Raw genomic sequence first — 24,494 nt, forward strand, 5'->3', positions numbered from 1 at the left:
TGCATTCAGTTAACGGGAACTAGGAATTGAAATTTCAACGAAAAACCGCTCCTTTGTATTCATCTTCTAACCTCACCCCTTTTAAAGCAAAGATATTGCGAAACAGATGCATAACTTGAAAGAGAAAAGAATCAATAGTTTTTTCGAAAATTTGGACCAACTTCTGAGGAGAAAGCAAGAAAATACGGAGAAAAATCAATCAGCTTTGGTTATGTTAGAAGATGGATTGCGAAAAAAAAGCAGGAAAATGGCAAGCAGACAAACAAAACAAGAGGGAAAATAGCAATACAAAAATAAAAGCACAAACAACTGAGAAACCAATGAACGGAAGGAATGAAAATGCTACCATTGTCATAGCAGAGGCCCTAGAAATGCGACCTACGACAAAAAGCTGAAGAATGCTTCTGGGAACTAATTGTGGGAAGGCTAACAATGCTGCGGCTGAACAATTAGGCGAAACCAATCTTCTACTAACTGGATCTTGAAACCAATCATTTCGAAAAGTCCTTGGCCCTTTTATCTATGTTTGTTCGAACTCATGGATTTAATCGTGGAGGAAGAGATGGCCGAGTGCGTAAGATATTGCATGGACTTAGATAGATCGTTGACGACGCCTCCTTAATCCTTTTTCATTCTTATCTTCCCAGCTAAAGGTGCATTATCTAAGATTAGGCCAGGGTGTATTGATTTAGCTGAAAGTGGTTCCTGCTGAATTGGAAGCACTGGTCATAGGAGGGCTCTGTTTGGAATCGAATCGAACCGTAAGGTAAGATTTCTCGACAAACATGACTTTTCTGATCTTACAATTTGAAAGGGGAGTTAAAGATTGCTAGTTTGAAGGAATGTCTCAGGATAAGATCCGTTTTTAGTGGTAATACGAAATGGGACTTTGTATCACATTTCTTGTTACCATTACAGTAGATTAGACAGTAAAAAATTTGATTATATTTAACTGTGTTTTACTATATTTAAAGTTTTAGATATTCTTGCAAGAACCCCTTTGTTTCATAATTTTTCATATAAAGTCTTTTCAGTATTCTAACAATTCATGTTGTTGTTGTTTTTATATAATACTACAATATTTTATAATTTGATTTTTTTTATTTAATATCACAATATTTTACAATTTGATATTTATTTAATATTTATTTATTATTTTACAATTTGATATTTATTTAATATTTATTTATTATTTTACAATTTGATATTTATTTAATATTTATTTATTATTTTACAATTTGATATTTATTTAATATTTATTTATTATTTTACAATTTAATACTTTTTAAAATTTATTTATTATTTTACAATTTCATATTTAATATTAGAATATAATAATAAATCTATTTTAATCATTTTATTCTCCTTTATTCCTTCCAAATTATCAATACGCAATAAAACGCACAAATTTATTGATAAAAATATTTCATTATATAAAAATAAGGTTATGGAATGTATCTAGAGCATTAAAAATAATTTTATTTCGTGTCAGATAATTTCCTCAAAAATTTATAATACCCTTCAAGTAATATTCAGTTATAATTTGAAATTAATGCATAACTAAAATTGAAAGTTTACTTTTTAGAAACAATTCTTGCTCAAACGAAAATATTTCAAATATTAGGAAATAACCTCAACTCGCAATTTAGCTTAAAATAAAATAGAATTGAAATAGGAAAATTTTGAATTTTTTAATATTTCTTATAACTTGATTATTAGTTTTTTCTTTGCATAATTATTTTATATCTATTATCTATCTACATAGTTTGATAAGCCTAGAAAAGTACGGAATATATCCTACTTTTTCTAGATAATTTCGTTTCCCCTACTTTGCTTTGAAAAATATAGGCACAAAACATGTTAAAAAGCGTGACATCTAAATATTACATGGAAACAATCATTTGTCTAACTACGTATATTTCTCAGCGTTTCTTTTCTTTTTCTTTCTTCCATTTATTTTCTAATTTACACTCAAAAATTTTATTATCATTAGAGATGAAATTTATAGAAGAATGAAAAGTTCACAAGAATGTTTTAAAAAACACAAACTATTAATCAATTGTGGAAAAAACAAGTGAATAAGTAAATTTAATTAGAAAGAATACACACTATTATTAATGAAATTAAACATCAATAATCTATCTTGTGCAATCTTGAGCTCTATTTTAATCATTTTCTTCGTTTTAATCTTGGGATCTATTGTTGCTAAACTCACTAGCATTTGGTGAATTCTGTTAATGAATCAAAATTTAATTTAACTATTGATAAGCTGATATTTAGCTCGGAAAATATTAAAATGGTACATTGTCATTGAAAATAGATATATAAATCTTCAGTCCACTGGTATACTAGGAAAGGAATGAAAAATTCAATAAAAATTCCATCTTTACAAATATGAAACAAAATAAATAAAATAAAAGTGTTTATAAAAACTGCAAATCATGAATTTGAAATTCAAAGTTTAAGTATTTACATTTATTAATATGTATGTTACAATGAATGTTATTAATCGTTTATTATAAATAATAACCGACAATTATAATAACATTAAAATCGATTATTATTAATAATAACAGCGGTTAGAAGTAATATCAGATTAATAGTTATTTTTTACTAATTAAGAATTTTATCATTTTTTAATAAATTATTTCATTAAAGAAGTAGATGGCTGTTTTAGTAATGTTACTAAAGATTATTTCCCATAGGGTTTCGACAAATTATTTTTAGAAAAACAAGATTCTATTTTCCAGTCTTAATGAATTAGTATTATTTTAATAGAGATAAATAAATACATTTTTTTATTCTTTTACATGCAGCTTTAAATTATTATTTTGAAGAAGTCCAAGATGTAATAATGTCACATGATATTTACATCAATAAATATCAAAATTAAATATTTGAACGCAAATATTTAAAGGTTTTTTAAAAGAAAAAAATAATCAGGTTTATTAAAGTCCTTTAAATAGTTTAATATATCATAGTTAATGTAAGATATTTTTTGTATACCCCTTCAAGAAGTATATATATATGCAAAAAATGTCGCTATCTTTCATTGCTTCCTCACATAAAGATCTTTGACATAGACTGGGGATAATTAAATTCTTAATTAACAATTCCATGGTAATTACGGAAAAAGCAATTTTAGCATCTAAACATTGTATTGTTATCACAAAAGAGATTTTAATTATGCAATAGATTGACGAAAACTGCCATCAGCTTGCAGAAGACATAAAATAAATCTAGCCTTTGAAGGAAAGAAATGTCAAGAATCTTTTTAGAAAATAATGAGTGTCATTTAGCGTTTATTTAACCATTATTTATAAAACAAATAGTATGTAAACACTTTTATCGAATCATAATAGTTAATGATTCTTTTAGTTAATAAAAATTTAATTAAGTAGTGGATTTAAATGAACTAATTTTGATTGAGAAAGTGTGCATGTTACAAAATAGTATTAAGAAGCCATGTTTAGTCACTTGATTTCGAATAAACTAGTTAAATTTCTTTAACTAATTTTGGTAGATTATGCTCATATTCTGAAAGCATATAAACATTTCAAGACACTTATAAAAATCTGAAATTCCTTTTATCGTTTAAAAAAGCAGGCTTTCCATAATACCTTTTTTCGGCTAAAATTATTTTAACAAAGTATTTCTGCATCATTAAAAAATATAATATCATTTCTGTAAATATAACTTCATTTATTTTGTTTAAAATCACGATGTGATTGCATGTTAAACCACATGATTTAATCAAGCACTTCAATGAATAACGACAATTAAGAATGATGCTAATACTAAAGCTCTTATAAATAATAAAGTTGAATGGGGTTATTTGGTAAAGTGTTTCAACTCTCTCAGATAAGAGACTTATAATAATCAGAGAGAAATCATAGTGAATTTCATTTTCTTTCAATTTTAGAGTAGTGTGTACTATTAACTATGGTAAATGTAACTCTGCAGTAGCAATACGGATTGAATTTACAGTGTGTTTTTAAAATTAACAGACAAACTTTAACAGTAGGTCAGGTATAGAGAAATAAGTCATTTTTGCAACAAGAGAGGGAGTTTTCAATAAATGAAGTAAAAGAAACGGATATACCAAATAAAATGTATAACCTAGGCTGATAGAAATAAATTTATAACAATAAAATAGCTCAGTTACATGAATATACAAAATTTATATCACTTCTATCAGCATATTTTTTTTAATTTAAATTCTCCAAAGATTTGTTATTGGTATTACGTCTTACTTATCAGTTATGTTCAATATTACTTACAATGCTGTTGTTCATTCAACTGGGTTGTTGTGTTGCTATAAATTTGCATTGATTAAATCTATGTAGTATATTTTATCGGACGTTTCCCTTTTATTTTTTTAAACTTCATTCACCGACAAAGAGGCTCCTGTAATATGTCCACTTTGCGTTGGCGACCCATGATCTATTTGCAAAAATCATTTATTTTAGTATGTCTGACTGATCCTTTAAGTTTTCCTCGTGATTTTAGAAATATAACATAAAGCAATATAAACAAAAGATTGTCTAAAAAAGGTTGAAAGTTTTCTTCTAATATCCTTTGTCATCCACTCTTTTTTTTATCCGAATCGTCCCTGGTTTCAGAAATTTCTACTGCCATGATTGCATATATGGCCTGTTTAATGGATATTTTCCATACAAGATCCTGTAGCTTCACGGGATTTTCGCATCTGTTCTTTTTCATTAAACCACGATATACTTGCGCTCTTTCTAAAATAATAGCAGGATTTTAGGAGATTTTTCAACAGCATCCTTTTCATCACTAGGATACCTGAAATATACGAATAAAATTTGGTTAAAAACTTTGTAGATGACAGATTATAAGAGACAAATTTGATTAACGTATCCCAGCAACCATTAATTCTTTTTGAGATTTTAGAGATTTTTTGAACTCACTATGCGATCATTCTAAAATATTCCAGAAGATATTAATTAACAAAGGAACTTCATTTTTGTTTTCTCCTAACCAATTTTTCTTTTTTCTTGTAGTTCATAAATGAATCAGTTTTGCACTTGAAAAATATACGAAAAAATGGATAAAATAATTTTATAATATCTATAAACATCAAACAAATTTCCGATTCATTGAAAATATAGAAAATAAACAATTTCATGAATCACCACAAAATTTCTGTTGCTGATGCAGACATAAATTTCAATTAATAATATTTTTAATAATCATCAGAAAAAAATATATTCATTTAAAAAAACGATTGATTTATATCTTACAAATTAATCTTATCTTTTCTATAGTGTTTTTGAATATTTTATACATAGATATAGATTAGTGTTTAAATGAATATAAAAAAATAAAATACACTCAAGTAACGTAAGTTCGAATCTATGTTGAACATAACACGAGAAGAATAGCATTTTTTGTAAATTGAAATGATGGATTGCCTCAGAAAATTACAGTCGTGCGCAAAGGTAAAGAAATTTCGTTACGCTTTGTACAATAACGCTTTAAATTCTTTCAAAATGGGATTCGATTCTAAAACTCTAAATTTCTGAAACCTCAACACCATCCATCTTTTCTGCGGACTGACAAAAATATGTATATTTGTATTTATCACCTAACATGTGCTGTTAGGTGATAAATCAAATTCAATTTTTTAGAGGTCGGGAGGCTCTATTCCCAAATAAAGAATACTACTAACCCAATTTTCTCGCATCATACACATATCAATGCATACTAAACAATCTATATCTTCCTTCCTTTTCTATAGATTAAAGCATTAGATAAGAATCATTCTAGATATCCTTAGCTCTCGATCTATGAGTCTTTGTTCTAGACATGGTGTAATACAAAAGAGTTCCACCAAATAGTTAACTGTATCAATCAATTTTTTTCTTTTCTACTGCTATTGCAGTAGAACCGAAATGGATTGAAGCTGCTGACAGTGCTTGATTGATTTAGAAGGCAAAGGGTGTTGAAGAAATCATGAAAGATTGTCATTCGACTTGATTGATGGCACCTCAACTGGTACAACAGATTTTTCTTATGATCCACAGGAAAAGAAAACACATTTTGGCTACAAATTTTGTCCAGCATTTAAGCTAGGAAAAAAGAACCACAATAATGTTTTTGTAGAAAGGTGAGTTCTACTGTGACTCATTTTGGCATATGACCCTAATTTTAGTTTTTATAAGGCAAAAAAAATGTTTATATATATATATATATATATATATATATATATATATTTCTTGACAATTTTTAAATGTTTCAGATGCTTTTAGATTGACAGTTCAGGGTGTAAAAAAATTCAATATTAGAATAGATGCATACAGTAGAATATTAAAAAGGCAACTACATACAGGAATACCAAAAAAAAAACAAAAACAAATACAGCTACGGAGAGAAAAATAGCATGTATATTTTATAATATAGCTAGCCGCCTTTGGCGACCAGCCGGTTCGCCAATCTTAATGTTCGTTAAAATTTTAATAATTAAATATTTTATACAATTCCAACTTTAATAGATTCTTCAGCAAAATATTTTAAAACTTCAAATTTTGATAGTCATATAATTCACTCATAATATTATAAAGGCCTTCAGTCATAACGTGATATGTATCTCTCTAATTTTCTGTTACCCCTCGTAGAATTTATGCTTTAAATTAAAGTGTAAATGATTCATCTGCAATTAGTATAATAATATTTTTTACTGAAACAAAGCATTTTTTTTAATAATATGATTAATGATAATAGAGTCACTGAGCGTTTAAACTTTATGGGCACTAAAGAATATCTTTCTTAATTTATGTAATATCTCAAGAATTTGTCAACAAAATTTTCTCAGATTCATCATGACCAGATCGATTCATTAACAATGTTTAATTTTAAATGCATCAAACACTAAGAAAATAAAATGAATCGTTTAAAATAATCGGTCTAAAACAGGTTTAAAAAAACGACTTAAAAAACGATGTACTTAAAACTATAAGCATATACAAAAAATATGTAACTAACATAAATACAATTTAATTACAAAAGCATGCAACTAACCTAAAAATAATTTAAATAATTGAAAACAGGAAAAAAAAAACTACTTAAAAAACGATGTACTTAAAACTGTAAGCATATACAAAAAATATATAACTAACATAAATACAATTTACTTACAAAAGCATGGAACTAACCTAAAAATACTTTAAATCATCCGTTGATAGTGGTTGTCATGATAACAATCAAAACAATGCGCATGCGTGAATTTTCTTCGCCAGTTAGGTAACGCAAATGCGTGAATTTTTCTACGCCAGTTGGGGTAACGCTATGCAGATTAAACATTTTTAATTTCCTTTATTCTGTGTTATTTAAATTCAAAAGTACTTCAGAATGATTTGATTTGATTTGATTTTCTTGATTTTTTTGGCACAAGAGCCATAATGTTGGCTATGCTGCGCCAAACTGTGTTTTTCTGGCTTAAAATATAAAATTTCAGCTATAAAAACAATGTGAAAATTTTTAAGAAAGATAGAGAAAACTTAGATATGTGGATAAAAACCTATTGATTTCAAAAATGCAAAAATTTGAACATGTGGTGTCTTACCAAGTAAGAAGGGTAATGGAGTGTTCGTATTTTGAAAGAAGTGCAAACGTTGAGCATTGAAATTTGGACATTCTGACAATATATGTTGGACAGACATTTGACAGTCACACTGGGAACATAGAGGTGGTTGTTCACCTAGTAACAAGTGGCGATGGGTGAATCTCGTATGCCCAATACGTAAACGGGTTAATACTGTGTCTGCTTTCCGATTGGGTAATGAAGACCACGGTTGTACATGAGGTTTAATAGCATGTAGTTTATTGTTAGTTTCAAAATCCCACTGAGCTTGCCATTTGGAATAAAGAAGCCTTTTAGTGTGCTTATTTAAATCGCTTACAGGAATAGACGTGACTGCTGGAATACTTGCCAATTTAGCAGCCTTGTCTGCTTCCTCATTGCCCAGAATTCCTACATGAGAGGGTACCCAACAGAATAAAATAATAAAATCTCGAGAAGTCAGTTTGTTAAAAATATCTATAACTTGGAAAACCAAAGGATGATTATGACGATGAAGATAAAATGATTTTAGGGATTGTAACACACTTAGAGAGTCGGTATAAATAATAAACTTTTTTCCTGGTCTCTCAGAGATTTCTTCCAATGCATATAAAACCGCAGTTATTTCTGCCGTAAAAATTGAACAAAAGGAATGAAGTGTAAAAGAAATGACTCTATCTGGTAAGACAACAGCAAAAGAGACATTATTAGATGATTTTGACCCATCAGTATAAATGGGAAGAAAGTCTTTGTATTGCTGTCTGTGTTCACGGAAAATTTGCTGATAAATAACTTCTGTTGTCCCAGATTTGTTAAAAGTGTTGAATGGGTTTAAAAATTGCATATTAAGATTTTTCCAAGGTGGAAAGCCAATTACCAGCTGTGGAGTAACGTGTAGGTTAAGTAAGTTTTCTGAAAGGAAGTTTTGGACTCTTGTAAAAAACGCTGGTGCGGACGACTTTCTAGCCTCTTGCAGTCTAACTAAGAAAGGGCGAAGTTTAAAATCAAAAAATGGATGATTCATGTTTGACTGAATTTTAAAATAATAATTCAAAGACAGCATTCGTCTTCTTACATCAAGGGAAGGTTCATAACATTCAATATAAAGGCTTTTCACAGGGGATGTCCTAAAAGCTCCAGAACAAAGTCTGAGTGCTGTGTGATGAACAGGGTCCAGTTTTTTTAAAACACTTTTTCTGGCAGACCCATAAATTTCACTGCCGTAATCCAATTTAGAGAGCACCGTGGCTTTATAAATTTTAATCAAGGATTCTCTATCCGCTCCCCAAGCTGTAGATGATAAGACTTTTAAGATATTCAAAGAGTTTTCGCATTTTTTCCTTAACAATTTTATATGAGGGAGAAAGGTTAGCTTTTTGTCAAAGATTATACCCAAGAACCGGATCTCATCCAAAAATGGAATGATTTCCTCATTTAATTTAATTTCTGGGTTAGAGTGTAAATTTCTTTTACGGCAAAAGTGGACACCCGCAGTTTTTGATGTAGAAATATTAAAACCATTATTATTGCACCATTGTGTTATACCATTAACTGCAATCTGCAGCTGTCGTTGTATAAAATTCATATTTATCCCCGTACATGAAATGTAGAGGTCGTCAACGTATAAATGGCCCTTCACAGTAGGCGATAGTTGTCCCAAAATACTATTCATTTTTAAAATGAAAAGCGTCACACTTAAAACGCTGCCTTGAGGAACACCTTCCTCTTGGATGAAGAAGTCTGAAAATTCGGACTGCACTTTAACTTGAAATTTCCTGAGTTTCAAAAAATTCCTTATAAAAATAGGTAGGTTTCCTCTTAGTCCATGATCATGCAAATCTTTCAAAATTCCGTATCGCCAGGTCCGATCATATGCCTTTTCGATGTCAAAAAATATGGCGACTAAGTGCTTTCTTTGTAAAAAAGCGAGGCGGATGTCTGTTTCAAGGGCCAGAAGATTATCGGTGGTGCTACGACCCCTCCGAAATCCACTCTGAGATGGATGAAGAATGTTGTTGTTTTCCAGGTAATAAATTAGTCTACGATTAATCATCCGCTCAAGTAATTTACAGAGGCAACAGGTTAAAGCAATGGGACGATAGTTTGATGGATTCTGAGGATGTTTTCCTGGTTTTAACAAAGGAATTATTATTGCGTTTTGCCAAATAGTAGGAAAGTAGTGTTCGTGCCAGATACGATTGTAGAAAAGTAATAAGGCTTTTTGAGACTCGATTGTTAAATGTTTGATCATGGAGTAGCCAATATTGTCCGGTCCTGGAGAAGAGTTGTGGACACTAGATAAACATGATTGCAATTCCATAAACGTTAGATCGCAGTTGTAGGGCAACGTAGTCCGAGAATTAAAATTTAACGCTTGTTTTTCTGCGTTCCTTTTGTAATTCAAAATTTGAGGAGGGTAATTTTGGCTGTTAGAAGTATATGCGAAAGTTGAAGCAATGCAATTTGCAATATCTTTTAAGGATGAAATTGTATTTCCTTTATGTACTAAAATAGAAACGGTGTTAGTGTGAGAAACACCTGAAGCTCTTTTTACTTTATTCCACAAAGAACGGCTGGATATTTTAGAGGTAATATTGGAGACAAAGTTTCGCCAAGAAATTCTTCGACTGCGTCGTTGAATTTTTCTGGATTCTGCTCTGGTCTTTTTAAAATAAATAAAATTTTGTGTGGTGGGGTATCTTCGAAAAATACTCCAGGCCTTTTTCTGTTTTTTGTATGCCTGTTGGCAATCGGCATTCCACCAGGGCTTGTTTTGTTTTCTTCGAATGCCAGACGTTTTTGGGATAGAATTGTCTGCCGAGTCGATTATAGTGTTGACAATATGTTTTAATGCTTCCTCAATAGTTGAAGATTTAATTACATGAGAGTTAATATTAGCCAGAGAGGTGAACTTCTGCCAGTCTGCTGCATTTAAAACATATTTAGGAGGATGATAAGAACCAGTGATACTGTGTCTATTATCTGTTAAAATTAAAGGAAAGTGGTCACTATTATATAGATCATTGTCAATCGTTAAATTTAGAAAAGGTAGGAGTGCTGGAGAACATATTGCCAGATCAACTGAATGGAATGTTCGCGTTGGTAAATGAAAATGTGTTTTTTCATCTGTATTTAAAAGGCATAAATTATGGTCAACAAGCAGTTGTTCGATTTTTTGACCTCGTGTGTTTGAATTACAGCTACCCCATAAAGTGCTATGACCGTTAAAGTCTCCCAAAATAATGAACGGAGTTGGGAGTTGGGAAATTAAGTTATTCAGTTCTGTTTGATTAACTGTTTCGTTGGGAGGCAAGTAGAGACTGCAAATGGTGATCAAGGATTGCATATGAACGCGTATTGCTACTGCTTGAAGATTAGTGTTCAGAATCAGAGGTATGGATGGGATATTACTCGCTGTAAGAATTGCAACGCCACCAGAAGCTCTATTTTGTATATGGTTCTTGCTAAAAATTTGGTAATTAGGAATATTATTTTTATCTGTTTTAAGATACGTCTCTTGTAGTGCAATACAGGTTGGTTGATATTTATAAATGAGGTCTTTAAGTTCTGAAGACTTGTTCATAAACCCTCTACAGTTCCAGGAAATAAATGCAGCCATTAATTACAAACCAAAAAACAGAAAAAGGAGAAACTGACGAAAGTAGAAGACCACAAAGGAAGCTAGAAATCACCAGCCTCACTGGTGGACATTTCATCTTCAGATGGGTGAACTTTAAAAAGTGAATCACTATCTTCACCATCATCATTAAGATTTTTCTTTCGAGAGTCTTTTAAAAAATCTTGTCGGGTAGGTGATCGATTTGCAGACGTACTTAAAATATTTTGATCTCTTTTATTGGTTAGTAGGCGAACACGTTTGCTAGATTTCGATTCTTTCACTTTCTCTTTATCATTTGACTTCTTCATCATTTTTTTATTTTCCCGAGCACTTTTTGCATTAGTCTTTACAGGGGATGAATTGTTCTTTGTGGATAAGGATATATTTGGATTATTTGGAGACTTATTAGTTGCCGTCTTTATATCTAATAAATTATTTGTAAGAATTGCAGATGCATTTGCTTGTTCATCACTGCTAATGGTTGGATAAGGTGGATTTGGTTGAATCGTTGGTACAGGAGTTGAATGTGATACGGCGGAGGACGATGAAGCATTCTCCCAAGACTTTTTAATTGCAAGAAGTTCAAGCCAGTCACTTTTTTTAATTGTTATTAGTTCATTATTAACAGGAGTATTTGCTGCTGTAGTTGTTTTAAGATTATTTATGACAGATGTTGTTTGTTGTGATGGGGGGACTGATGGATTTAGTGCAGATGCATAAGAGAGGTTTGGTTTTGGTGTTCTGTCGGTGACTATTTTTCGAGCATCTGGGAAAGAGAGATTTTTTGTTATTTTAACTGTCAGGATTTCCTTTTCTAATTTATAATGTGGGCAGGATCTGGAGTACGAGGGATGATCACCATCGCAGTTATAGCATTTTGTTTCGGTAGAATTGCAGGTGTTGCTTTCGTGGTCTGGACTAGAGCACCGAGCACAAATTTGTTTTCCCCGACAAGCCGTAATTGTATGGCCAAACTTTTGACATTTAAAGCAACGCAAGGGATTAGGTATAAAATGTTTAACCGGGCAGTTTATATAAGCTATTTTAACGGATTTTGGTAATACAGGAGTGTCAAATGTAAGAATGAGATGTTTTGTTGGGAAGCTCTGACCATTTCGTTTGATTGTAATTCGGCGGACTGCTATGACTTTTTGGCTTTTCAGACATTCTAGTATATCTTCTTCCAGATCTTTTTGAAATTCACTTTCGGAAATAACGCCTCTGGAATGATTAAGTGTACGGTGTGGAGTGACTTTGACGTCTATGTTCCCTATTTTTTCTAGTTTCAATATATTTTCAGATTGTTTCATATTCATGACTTCTATTAAAAGTTTTCCATTGTTCAGTTTTTTAATTGATTTTACCTCTCCGACAAGGGCAGAGATACTTTTATGAATTAAAATGGGAGATATGTTCTTTAAGTCATTATTTTCAGAAAAAACGATAAAAAATTTCAAAAAAGCATTACTATGTTGATTATTTGAAAGACCCATGCGATATGGTGAATGATTCGGGCTCGACGGCACCGCCCACCACGGAGCCCAACAAGGGATGGCAGCCACCGGCTCTGGCTCGCCCCAGCCTCGGCGCTTACCATGGTGCTGATCGAAACCTATACGCTGGGAGTCACTCCCGGGGACAGTGACCACCCTTAACGCCAAGCCCAAGGAGTGACCCCTTCGCTTGATCCCCTTGAGCAGACCAGCCAAATGGTTGGGATACCAGCCGATTGATACACCGGGGACCGAAATGTACCACCCGTCTAATGGGTCGCCACGCACGGCAAACACGTGGGGGTATTTGCTGTCCACGAGAAGCAAGAAGCAAACAGAGCGGCGACAGCTTCTCGTGGAGAGCTCCCTCACCTACCCTCGAGGGAAAGAAAAATCACAGCCAAAAGCAGAAGACCGAGGGGAGAGTGAACATAAAGGAGCATAGATCCCTGGGAACCTCGGGATTGGGACACCCGTACTCACCTATAGTAGGTGAGCCCCTGAGGGGAGTACTTCAGAATGAATCTGAAACATAGATTAATTAACAATGGTTAATTTTAAATGCATAAAACATTAAGAAAATAAACAGAATCGTTTGAAATAATCCGCCGAAATACGTTAACCCTAGCCTCATTACTGTTGGAAGAAAAAAAACACCTGAAGCCTTACTCATTTGGCGGTGGGGAAAATGGAAGATTTTTTGGCGGGAAAGTTAGTTTTTAATTAATAATTAAAATTCTAATTAAAATTTCAAAAAAAGGGACCCCAGGTGCACATTCCCGACCTCTAAGGTATACATGTACCAAATTTGATAGCTGTGTGTCAAATGACCTGGCCTGGAGAGCGCCAACACACACACACACACACATTGAGCTTTATTATAAGTATAGATTAAATACTGGTAAGAAATTGAGAAAAGAGGAATAGATTATAATTATAAATTATACTACACAATTTTTTTATATTAATGTTGAGCTATGAAAGAAAGTTTTCTGGTAAATTCATTTACATTGATAAATGTCAACTTGATAAGTCATGTCGAATTTACAATGGACGAGTCGAATTTATGGTCTAAAGACCAAGTTTTCAGAATTTTGCAAACGCTTGTGTTTCTGATATAAAAAAAGAAGTACCTACTCTTTCAATTTATTTCACAGGGACTATTTTTATCAAATGGTTAAGTCAATATTTAACATATAAAATATTTTGCAGTAACTATAAATTAAAGCAAAATATAAAATCATTTTATTATCTAAAATCTTTATCATCTTTTATCGTCAGTCTATAATCAAAATTAAAATGCCAATTGAATCTTGCGATTTTTAAAAACCACAGATAAATAATTTTCTATATAAGTCAATGTTATTTATGATATCATTACTACAAATCTTGTTCACAAATGCAGAAGTATACAAAAAATTGTCTTCGTTTGAGCTATTGACTTATGCGAGCTTTTAAGCATAACTAAATCACTAATTTAAGGCCAATAGAAGCAATGTCAAAAGATGTATTAAAATAAAAGCGAAGTTTTAAAAGAATAGAGGCAGAATAATTAAAAATGTAAAAAAAACGACGAATTTTTGGTAATTTCTAATTAATTGAATATTTAATTATTTTTGCATTTTGAAAAGTTGAGAGTATTTTTTTTCTCATATCTTATATAATAAGTGTGCAAAATTTGGGTTGAATCGATTGGTTGGTTGGTTGGTTGGTTAGTTGGAGTTTTATGGCGCAAGAGCCATATCTGGCCATACTGCGCCAAGCAAAAGGTAAAATAGGCTTCACTTATCATTAAAATTACTTACAGCACAAAACGAGGATAAAAAATTTCATAAAACATAATTGCATAACATTTATATATGTTAAAAGTAAACAACAAAATAACATTTTGAAAAGGAAGTAAAAAGGAAACAAATGATGGAAAGTCGTTAAAATTTTTAAAAAGATAAGGCAAAAGAAATTTGCGGAAACATTAAATGTGATTTAAAAAGCCAATGGCTCTCAGAAAGTTAAAAATATTTGGGTGGTATTTCTCACCCACCAGGTCCTTCAAACTTACTAATGACATATGAAAATATAGGAGACGATGTGAATTAAAAGTAGGACATTCAATCAAGATGTGTTTTACACTAAAATCAACATGGCACGCCGGACAATTTGGTGCCCTTTCGCCAAAAATAAGGTACCTGTGCGTGAAACGGGTATGGCCCACACGGAGGCGAGTCAACCTGACATCAGCTCTACGAATAGAGAGGACAGGCCACGGGCCAATGTCATTCTTCACTTCATGCAGTTTGTTATGGATCTGTAGATCCCATTTATTTTGCCAAGTTGAATAGATGTGATTATTGAAAGACCTCCTAATATCATTATAGGGAAGTGCTTGGTTCAAATACGACAATGCAGATTTTGCTGCAGAATCAGCCATTTCATTTCCATGAATGCCGACATGACTCGGAACCCAACAAAAAATTATTTGGAAATCCTCGTTTTGCAAGAGGCGCAAAAGGGATAAAATTCGTATTGCTGTTGGGTGCATGCGATTATGGTAGTGAGAAAGTGTTTCCAACGCACTCATGCTATCAGTATAAATTATAAATTTGCGCTGTGGCAAAGATGAGATCTTCTGTAGAGCGCAGAATATAGCAAGCAACTCAGCAGTAAATACTGAGCAACAATTATGAACCCGATGGCTCACTGTATCAGATAGAAATACTATGCCATAACCGACATGATCATCCGATTTCGAGCCATCTGTGAAAATTGGATTAAAAGAGGAATACCGATGGCGATGATAGAAAAAAAGCTGTTGGAAGACAGCAGGTGCAGTTGAGGATTTGTCGAAGCCTTTAAAAGGATTCACAAAAGAGAATTTAGGGGTATCCCAAGGTGGAAAAATAAAAGAGTCAACAGTTTTAACATTAACAGTATTGAGATCCGAGTCACTTATGAGCATTTTGGCTCTCTCACAGAATGGTAGAATGTGAGAGGGACGGGCATCGTACAGTCTACGAAGTCTACTCGTGAATGTCATTTGTCTTAAAGGGTGTTTAGAAATAGATTTTGTTCTGAAATAATATGAAGCAGAAATTTTCTGGCGTCTTAAATAAAGGGGCAACTGGTGACAAATAACATAAAGGCTTTCAATAGGGGAAGTACGGAAGGCGCCGGAACAAATCCTTAAAGCAGAATGGTGTACAGTATCCAGCCGCCGTAAGACAGATGATCGTGCTGAACCATACACCATACACCCGTAGTCAATGCGTGAAAGGACGATTGCATCATAAATACGGAGTAGGGAGGTCCGATCGGCACCCCAGGATGTTCTGGAAAGTACCTTCAAAATATTTAACATTTTCTCACACCTCATCCGCAAGTGTAAAATGTGCGGAAGGAACGTGAGCTTCCGATCGAAAATTACGCCCAAGAACCGTATTTCACACACCACTGGGATAGGTATATTTCTAATGTAAATATTCGGATCCGGGTGAATGATTCTCTTTCGGCAGAAGTGAACGCATCTACTCTTCTCAGGTGAGATTGCGTGTCCATTGTTGTTGCACCAAGCTACAACCTTATTAACTGCACTTTGCAATTGTCGTTCTATGAGATTCATGTTGCTACCTTGACATGAGATCTGCAGATCATCAACATAAAGAGTACCATTAATAGACGAAGGCAAATGATTTAAAATCTGGCTCAGATGAATAATAAAAAGTGTGACACTGAGGACACTTCCTTGTGGAACTCCCTCAGCTTGAATAAAATGATTAGAGTAAAAGTTGCCAATTCGAACACGAAAAGTACGTCTTGATAAAAAGTTTTGTAAAAATATGGGCAAGTTACCCCTAAAACCTAGATTAAAAAGGGTTGAAAGTATGCCGTAGCGCCATGTACGGTCGTATGCCTTCTCAATGTCAAAAAATACGGAAACTAGGTGGTTTCTTCTCACAAAGGCATTGCGTATTTGGGTTTCCAGTAATACTAGGTTGTCAAAAGTAGAGCGACCTCTACAGAAACCACTCTGCAACGGGGAGATGCATCCTTGTTTCTCTAGTTCGAAAGTTAGACGAGAATTGACCATGCGCTCGAAGGTCTTACAGAGGCAGTTTGTAAGAGAAATCGGTCTGTAGTTCAGAGGGACAGATGGTTCTTTGCTGGGCTTTAATATAGGAATCACAATAGCTTCACGCCATTGTGAAGGGTATTTCTGTTCAGTCCATATTCTGTTAAAAAGCAGCAACAGATTGGAAAGGGAAATGGTATTCAAATGGCGGAGCATGTTATATGTGATTCCATCTGGCCCAGGACTGGTATCATGGACTTGAGACAAGGCCATTTCCAATTCAATCATCCGGAATTCACAATTATATGGAATGGTACCTCGTGCTTTAAAGTTCAAACGCAACATTTCCTCGCGATTCTTAATTACCAGAAATTCAGGGCTGTAAGAATCAGCTGCGGAAACCTGTGCAAACGCTTTGCCGAGAATGTTAGCAACGTCTAATGGGTTCGAATACATCATATTACCGGTTTGTAAAACAGAAATAGAAGTTTCGTTATAGATACCATTAGCGGCCTTTACCTTTTTCCATAAAAGTTTACTGGAAGTAGTGGATGTGATGGATGAGACAAATTTTGTCCATGATTCTCTCTGACTGCGGCGCCGAATGCGGCGAGCTAGCGCTTTGGCTCTTTTAAAAGCGATAAAATTCTCAGTCGTAGGGTACCTTCTAAATCGATTCCAGAATTTCTTCTGATTTTTATGACTGTCGCGACAAGCTTCATTCCACCACGGTCTACGAAATTTTCTTAGACGTGGGGATGTTTTCGGAATGGTGGTGTTCGCGGCGTTCATTATCTTATCAATGACATTTTGTACTGCTTTCGAAATATCTGCATCACTGACCATAGCTTCATTGATAACTGCTAATTGTGAGAATGCAGTCCAATCTGCCCGCTGGAATAGAAAACGCGGGGGACATATAGCCGCACCGCCACTATCAGCGTGGGAGATTATTAGGGGGAAATGATCGCTATTGTGCAGATCCTCCCCTACTGTCAAATTCAACATCGGTAGTAGTTCGGGAGAGCATAAGGCTAGGTCAAGACAGTGGAAGCTACGTGTGGGCGCATGGAAGTACGTTTGCTCGTCATTATTGAGCAGACAGAGACAGTTGTTAGCAATAAACTGTTCGATCTGCTGCCCACGGGAGTTGGTACTATCCGAGCCCCACAAAGTACTATGTCCATTGAAGTCGCCAAATAAAATGAAGGGTGACGGAAGTTGGTCTACTAGATTGTCCAGGTCTTGCTGATGGATGACACCGTGAGGCGGAAGATAGATGCAGCAGACTGTGACCAAAGACCGTATATGGACCTGCACAGCCACAGCCTGAAGAGATGTATGTAAAATAAGAGGAGTGCTCGGATAAAGGTTTGAAGTGAAGATGCAGACTCCTCCAGAACCATGAGATCCAGTGCCTGCCTCTTTCCGAACACAATTATATCCGCGTAATTTTAGTGGAATGTTGGGTGTCAAGAAGGTTTCCTGAACACCGAAACAGACAGGATGAAAATTGTTTAAGATGTACTTAATGTCAGGAAGTTTGGACCGAATGCCGCGACAATTCCAAGAAAGGAAGGTACCCATTAAGAAATAGAATTTGGCGGAGAACGATTACAGGCATTAGTTGGAGTTGCTTGGATTTCGCAACTCATCTCCAGGTCATCATCATCCTCCGATGGATGCAATGTAATATCTGGGCTATTTAAAGTGCCACCAAAAATTGATGATAAGTCCTTGTGGACAACACCTTTTTTCGCTAGCCCTAAGGCGACAGAATTTTTTGAAGAAGATCTTTTAAGTTTTAATGGGAGTTCTGATTTTGAAATGTCATTTTTCGCAAGCTTTAACTTCTGCGAGTTCTTTGTTCTTTTCTTTGGTGCTCTTTTTGATTTCGGGGGTTCCAATTCTGGAGTTGGATTACTTTTTATAGATTCCTCAGAATCAGACTCTGATATATTTGCAGGGCTATTAGTTTTAACAGTTCGTTTCAAGCAATTTTCACAAGAACAGTTTGAGCAAAAATTTTTTAGCACAGCCGAGGCATAACTGACACCAGGAGTAGGGGTCTGGGATTCAATTTTACGTCTGGCTTCAGGATAAGTTATATTTTCTTTTATTTTTAAAGTTGTGACCTGTTTTTCTAAGTGCCAGCGTGGGCAAGATCGAGCATACGAAGGGTGATCTCCGCCGCAGTTCACGCACTTTTCTTTTGCGTTACATTGCTGGCTATCATGCCCTTTTTCAGCACAACGGGCACATGCGAGTGTCCCGCGGCAATTAATTTTCGAGTGGCCAAATCGCTGGCACTGAAAGCACCTCAATGGATTTGGTATAAATTGGCGAACTGGTAACTTGATATACCCTGCATAAATATATTCAGGCAGATTAGGAGTATGAAAAGTGAGTACGGAATGTTTTGTGGGGAAGAGTTGCCCATCACGTCGAATTGATATTTGCCGAACATGAGTCACTCCTTGCTTTTTAAGTTCAGCAGATGTCTCTTCAAGAGGAACATTAAATAATTCTCCGCAGGTTATAACGCCTTTGGAGAAGTTGAGAGATGAGTGAGGACTCACCGATATCGGTATATTAGCAAGAGCTTTCAATTTCATAAGTTGTTGGGATTGCTTTTTGGAATCTATCTCCAATAACAAGTCCCCAGAACGCATTTTTTTAACAGATTTCACCTCGCCTACGGTCGCAAAAATTGCTTTCTGAACTAGGAAAGGAGATACGTTATGGAAAGTTTCATTGCTTTCAGATATTCGTTTTATAATGAAGAAAGTATCAAAATGATCAACATTAGGAACTTTGAATACTTTACGCCCACTGAAGGGAGATTTTCGAGAAGAGCCCATACGATATTGATGGGGATTCGGGCCCGACGGCACCACCCACCACGGAGTCCAACAAGGGAAGGCAGCCACCTGCTCTGGCCAATCCCAGCCTCGGCGCTTGCCCTAGCGCTAGCCGGAACCTATACGCTCGGAGTTACCCCCGGGGACAGTGACCACCCTTAACGCCAAGCCCAAGGAGTAACCCCTTCGCTTGATCCCTAGCAGACTAGCCACTCAGGTGACTAGCTACCAGCCGATTGATGCACAGGGGACCACAGTGCACCGCCCGTCTTTCTAATGGGTCGCCACGCACGGCAAACACGTGGGGTTTTGGCTGTCCATGAGAAGCAAGAAGCAAACAGAGCGGCGACAGCTTCTCATGGAGAGCTCCCTCGCTTGCCGTCGAGGGAAAGAAAAAACAGCAGAAAGCAGAAGGCGTAGAGGAGTGGAAACTTAAAGGGAGTATAGATCCCTGGGTACCTCGGGATTGGGACACCCGTACTCACCTATAGTAGGTGAGCCCCTGAGGGGTTAGGTTGAATCGAGGCCGTGCGCGAAAAAGATAAACAGAAGTAGCTATGCAGGAGGCCGAAAGGTTGAATTCGTGACGTCACAGTCGAAAGCCTCTGCTTAGCTCTGTTGGTGATGTATAGGAAACGCTATTCCTATGCAGAAACTAACTATTTCGTCTTTCGATAGAAATTTTTCTATCTTTTTTTACGGATTCAAACTAACCTCGGAATGAATAGCCAATAAAAACAAAGAATTCATAAAACCTCTTTAATTAAACATTTATTTTCTTGCGGATTAAGAAGACCTTTGAAATGAATAGAGGATTTGTATCTTTAAATCCATAAGTTTCCTTTAAAATCAAATCGCATTTACAGAAACACAACAGAAGTACAAAGTTTTTGGCATTTACTTATTACTGAATGAATTTTTAACATCGACGATTAATTAAAATAAATATTTGAAAAAAATAGTACAAGTAAAATAAAAAACTTTTAAAGAGGCTTTGACACAAATTTCAATTGCAAGAAATGAATTTTGATAGAAGATCACCCATTGTTTAGAGAAAAAGTACCAGAAACCAAAAAACATTTTTTTTTCATATTCATAAAATAGCATATGCAAAAAACTGATATTTCATTAAAAAATCAATTTTAAAAAGATTAATTCAAAGCAGGAAATTCTGATGCTGGATAATCCAGTGTTTTGAGAAAAATATACAAAAACGATAAATTATTTAATTTTATTTACATAAATTTCTAATTAAATTGTTAGAAACAGCTTTCCACATCACCCTGGGGGTACTGTTTCTAGATGCACTACCCCTTTTCAGAAATATTAAGCGAAGGTGGGTTCCCCAGTAGGTCTATTTCCTTCGTTTGCTAAAAGATTAATATCCTAAAGTTTATCTTACTAAGAAAAAGTTGACAGTTTTCTTTTCAAATTTTTAGCTCTAAGCTGGTCATTCTTAATAATGGGGCACAGGTTCTACAAAAAATGTAAGATTAAAGCTAACTAAAATTAAAAAAGCTAAATTAGCATTAAGTTCAAGGATCTCGATAAATTTAAATTATTACCTGTAATAAAAATAATATAGGAAATATTTCATTAAACTATTTCAAATTAAAATTCGTCATTCTGCATGTTTAAAAAATAACTGCGTTTCTGAATAATTTTCTAGCGATTTCCTCCAAAAACCTATTATTTTCTTTTGTGCACAATTGAATTAAAAAAATTATGTATACTTTACATAAAGAGAAAAAGTCCGTTAATTTTCAGCCGAACAATTTCGTTTTGCTCGGCCCGCACAAGCGAGTTGATTTTTTCCGTACTTTAGGCTTAGCCGATCTCGGAGAGTAACATTAATTTCTAACCATTATGAAATGCTTACATTTAAAAGAAGCTATTGAAATTTCTAAGCTTTAGAAGAACCTAAGAAATGCTTAAATTACATAATTAAATAAACGATAATGTAGAGGTAATATAATCAACAATTAAAGCATCAAATTAGACTTGTCACACATGAGTAAATACAAGAACAACTTTATATCTAAAAATATTGCAATCAAAGTTAACTCTAAAATATAACTAGATTATATTTTTGTATGGAACTAACATAAATTTAAAAAACTTACTTTAGAATGAGTTAATCCAAGAATACACCGGAATTTCGATATGTATTTCTTTAAATCACGCGCGCATTCCAATCGCAAGCACTCAAACGAAGGCTTTACGCTGTGACGTCACAGCAGCTAAATTTCTCATGTTAATAGCCTCCTCTAGGTAGCGCTCTTGTCTTTTTCGCGCACGGCCTCGGTTGAATACGAATCAGTTAAAAAGGATATGAGGAGTATATAGTTCTAATGACTAATTTTTATCAAAATGTTCATTAGAATAAAATCAGTACAATTACGTGGATTATGAAACGAAATAAATCTTAATACTTTAAACAAAGTGAAATAACTTTATTGAAAAACAAAATATAGTTTGTAATTTATTTTTATGTCTCAGGTAAAAAAGAAAAAAAAATTCCTTTTAAATCTAAGTTGTAGATCCCTTCTGTTAATACGTTTTTCAAAAAAAGTTGTTTATGTTGAAAATTTTGTTCCAATTGAGCGGGAGTATTCCGTATACAGTAAATTCAAAAGTACAGTAAAATGTCATTTTAAAAAGAATTAATAAAGTAATTTTTTGATACAAACAAAAAAAATCAACAGAAAAGATAAAAAGATTAAACAAGGAATTCTAATAAATATTCATTAATATCATTAATTCTAACATTAATCAAAAATAATTTTGATTGAAAGTGCTGAGAGAAAGCTGATCATCCAATTAATTTTAAATTACCGTGGTGGCATAGATCTAGACAGACTTGATAAAAAGAAAAATATTGAAGTCATTTCATAGTACAGAAAGATGCCAAGAACTTTATCATTACTCCTCACTTTTAAAATTAATGAAAGTACTCAAAAAAATAAAGCTTGAACAACAGAAATAAACCAAAACCCAAATTAAACATTCTATTATAAAAGTAAGCGTTCGATGATTAACATCTTACATTAATAAATGGAATTTTTTTGGATAAAAATTAACTTTTTCAATCCTTAAGATTTATAAAATAATAATGAGGGTAATAGAAAAATGACTGGAGGATTTATTAGAAAATTAATAAGGATTGAAAAAAATTTCCTCTCTTTGTAATTAACATCCAGTTATAATCTGAGGTAAGAACAAATCATTTTGATTACTTTAAATGCTTTAGAAATTCAAAAATAATGATTAACAGAAATTGAATTCTAACAAATTAAAAAATATCCTCAGTGACTAGGAATTAAATTTCTGTTTTAGATAGCAACATTAAAGGGAAATGGCAACATTAAAGGGAAATTTCGAAAGAAATTTTATAAAAATAATGATTTAATAGAAGCTAGCTAAGCAACTAACAACATGTATTTTAGGAAAAGCTAAGGAACCAACAACTATTAATATTAACCAGTGGAAGTGGTCTCTCAAAATCTTTCTCGTATATATTCTATTAATTGTACGTGTATATTATTACTATTATATACTAATATTACTTGTTATTATAGAATTGTATACTGATAATATTACTTGCCATAATTAGTATTTATACTAATTAGCATGCCATTGCCGAAATAGATATGAAAACCTATTAACCTCCGATCTATGGCTAATAATCCCACGGATGTGATTTTTGAAGTCTTTTTATCGACCGACTGAAAACAAAATTTGTAGTCTCAATATTGTGTTGTAATTGTAGTCAAAAAATGAGTTACCAAATTTCTTGTATTTAAGTCATTGAATTTTTAATTTATCGCGTTTTCATGCCTGTGAAAGAGCACCCTGACAGATTGTCACCCCCTTGACTGATCTGGTTTCAAATTAAATACAATAAATTTTGCAAATGATCAAATGTTGTACTAAACCCACCTAAGGATTGCTTATCTATCTGTTATTTGTTACATATGTGAACAATATAGAAAGCCACATAATGAAACTTGGTATGTGATATTGACATTAAAATTGAAGATCTATTTTAAAATTTTTTAGACAATCCATTTAAGGGAGGATGTGCAATATGCATGCTAGATTGTCTTCACTTTAAAACGACACTTAGTGCCACTGGGAAAGGGGACACTAAACTCCACGACGGGAATGAGGAGTTTCCCCTATTGTATTTTGGTTCTTACTTCCCTGGTAGGGACAATAATGGTGTGGGTCGAATTACTCTCAATCTGATGACAGGTATTATCTATGTATGAAAGATTGCGAACGAGAAATTGAGTATCTCTTATTGGGGAGCTAGAAGGCTTTCACATTTTAATTTTCGAGGCGAATCCATCATCTATCATTACCTCGTACTCAAAAACAGAGCTGAAATAGTCCAATTGTGATTACGATGAAACTCAACACAAAATGTTTAAATTGTATTCTTGTTTTGTATAAATGTACTAGAAAGTTCCTGGCCGAACATTCTCGCAGGTTATTTTAAGTAAACAAACATTTATGACCTGAATGCAGAAATCATATGAAAAGCACGTTGATAGTCTAAAATTCCTCATAAATATGAATATAAATATCCAAATTCGAAATTCCGCACGAACATTTACTTCCCATCTAAGGAAAACAATCAAAGATCAAATAAATATTGCTTAAAACATCCAAATCTTTAAAACAAACAAGCAGAAATGATATCCGAAATACGTCGGTTGTCTAACTTTGTTTTCAAATATGAATATATCCATTTGAATTTGAGATTCTGCTTGCACAATTTACTTTTCAGTAAAACAGGAGAGCGTGCAGTTTAATCATTGTGCGTGCCATTTCAATGCACAGTTGAATCATCATTCCATATTCAATA

General features: G+C 33.6%; 1 protein-coding gene across 1 annotated transcript; it reads right to left on the reverse strand.

Moving 5' to 3' along the window:
- Window positions 1-18,349: 18,349 nt before the first annotated feature.
- LOC129959202 (uncharacterized) lies at window positions 18,350-19,435 on the reverse strand. Its single transcript, XM_056072025.1, has one exon. It carries the CDS (start codon window positions 19,433-19,435, stop codon window positions 18,350-18,352), a length of 1,086 nt encoding a protein of 361 aa, XP_055928000.1.
- Window positions 19,436-24,494: the final 5,059 nt, after the last annotated feature.

The sequence above is a fragment of the Argiope bruennichi genome, chromosome X1 (genome assembly GCF_947563725.1).
Source record: "Argiope bruennichi chromosome X1, qqArgBrue1.1, whole genome shotgun sequence".
NCBI classification, from domain to species: domain Eukaryota; kingdom Metazoa; phylum Arthropoda; class Arachnida; order Araneae; family Araneidae; genus Argiope; species Argiope bruennichi.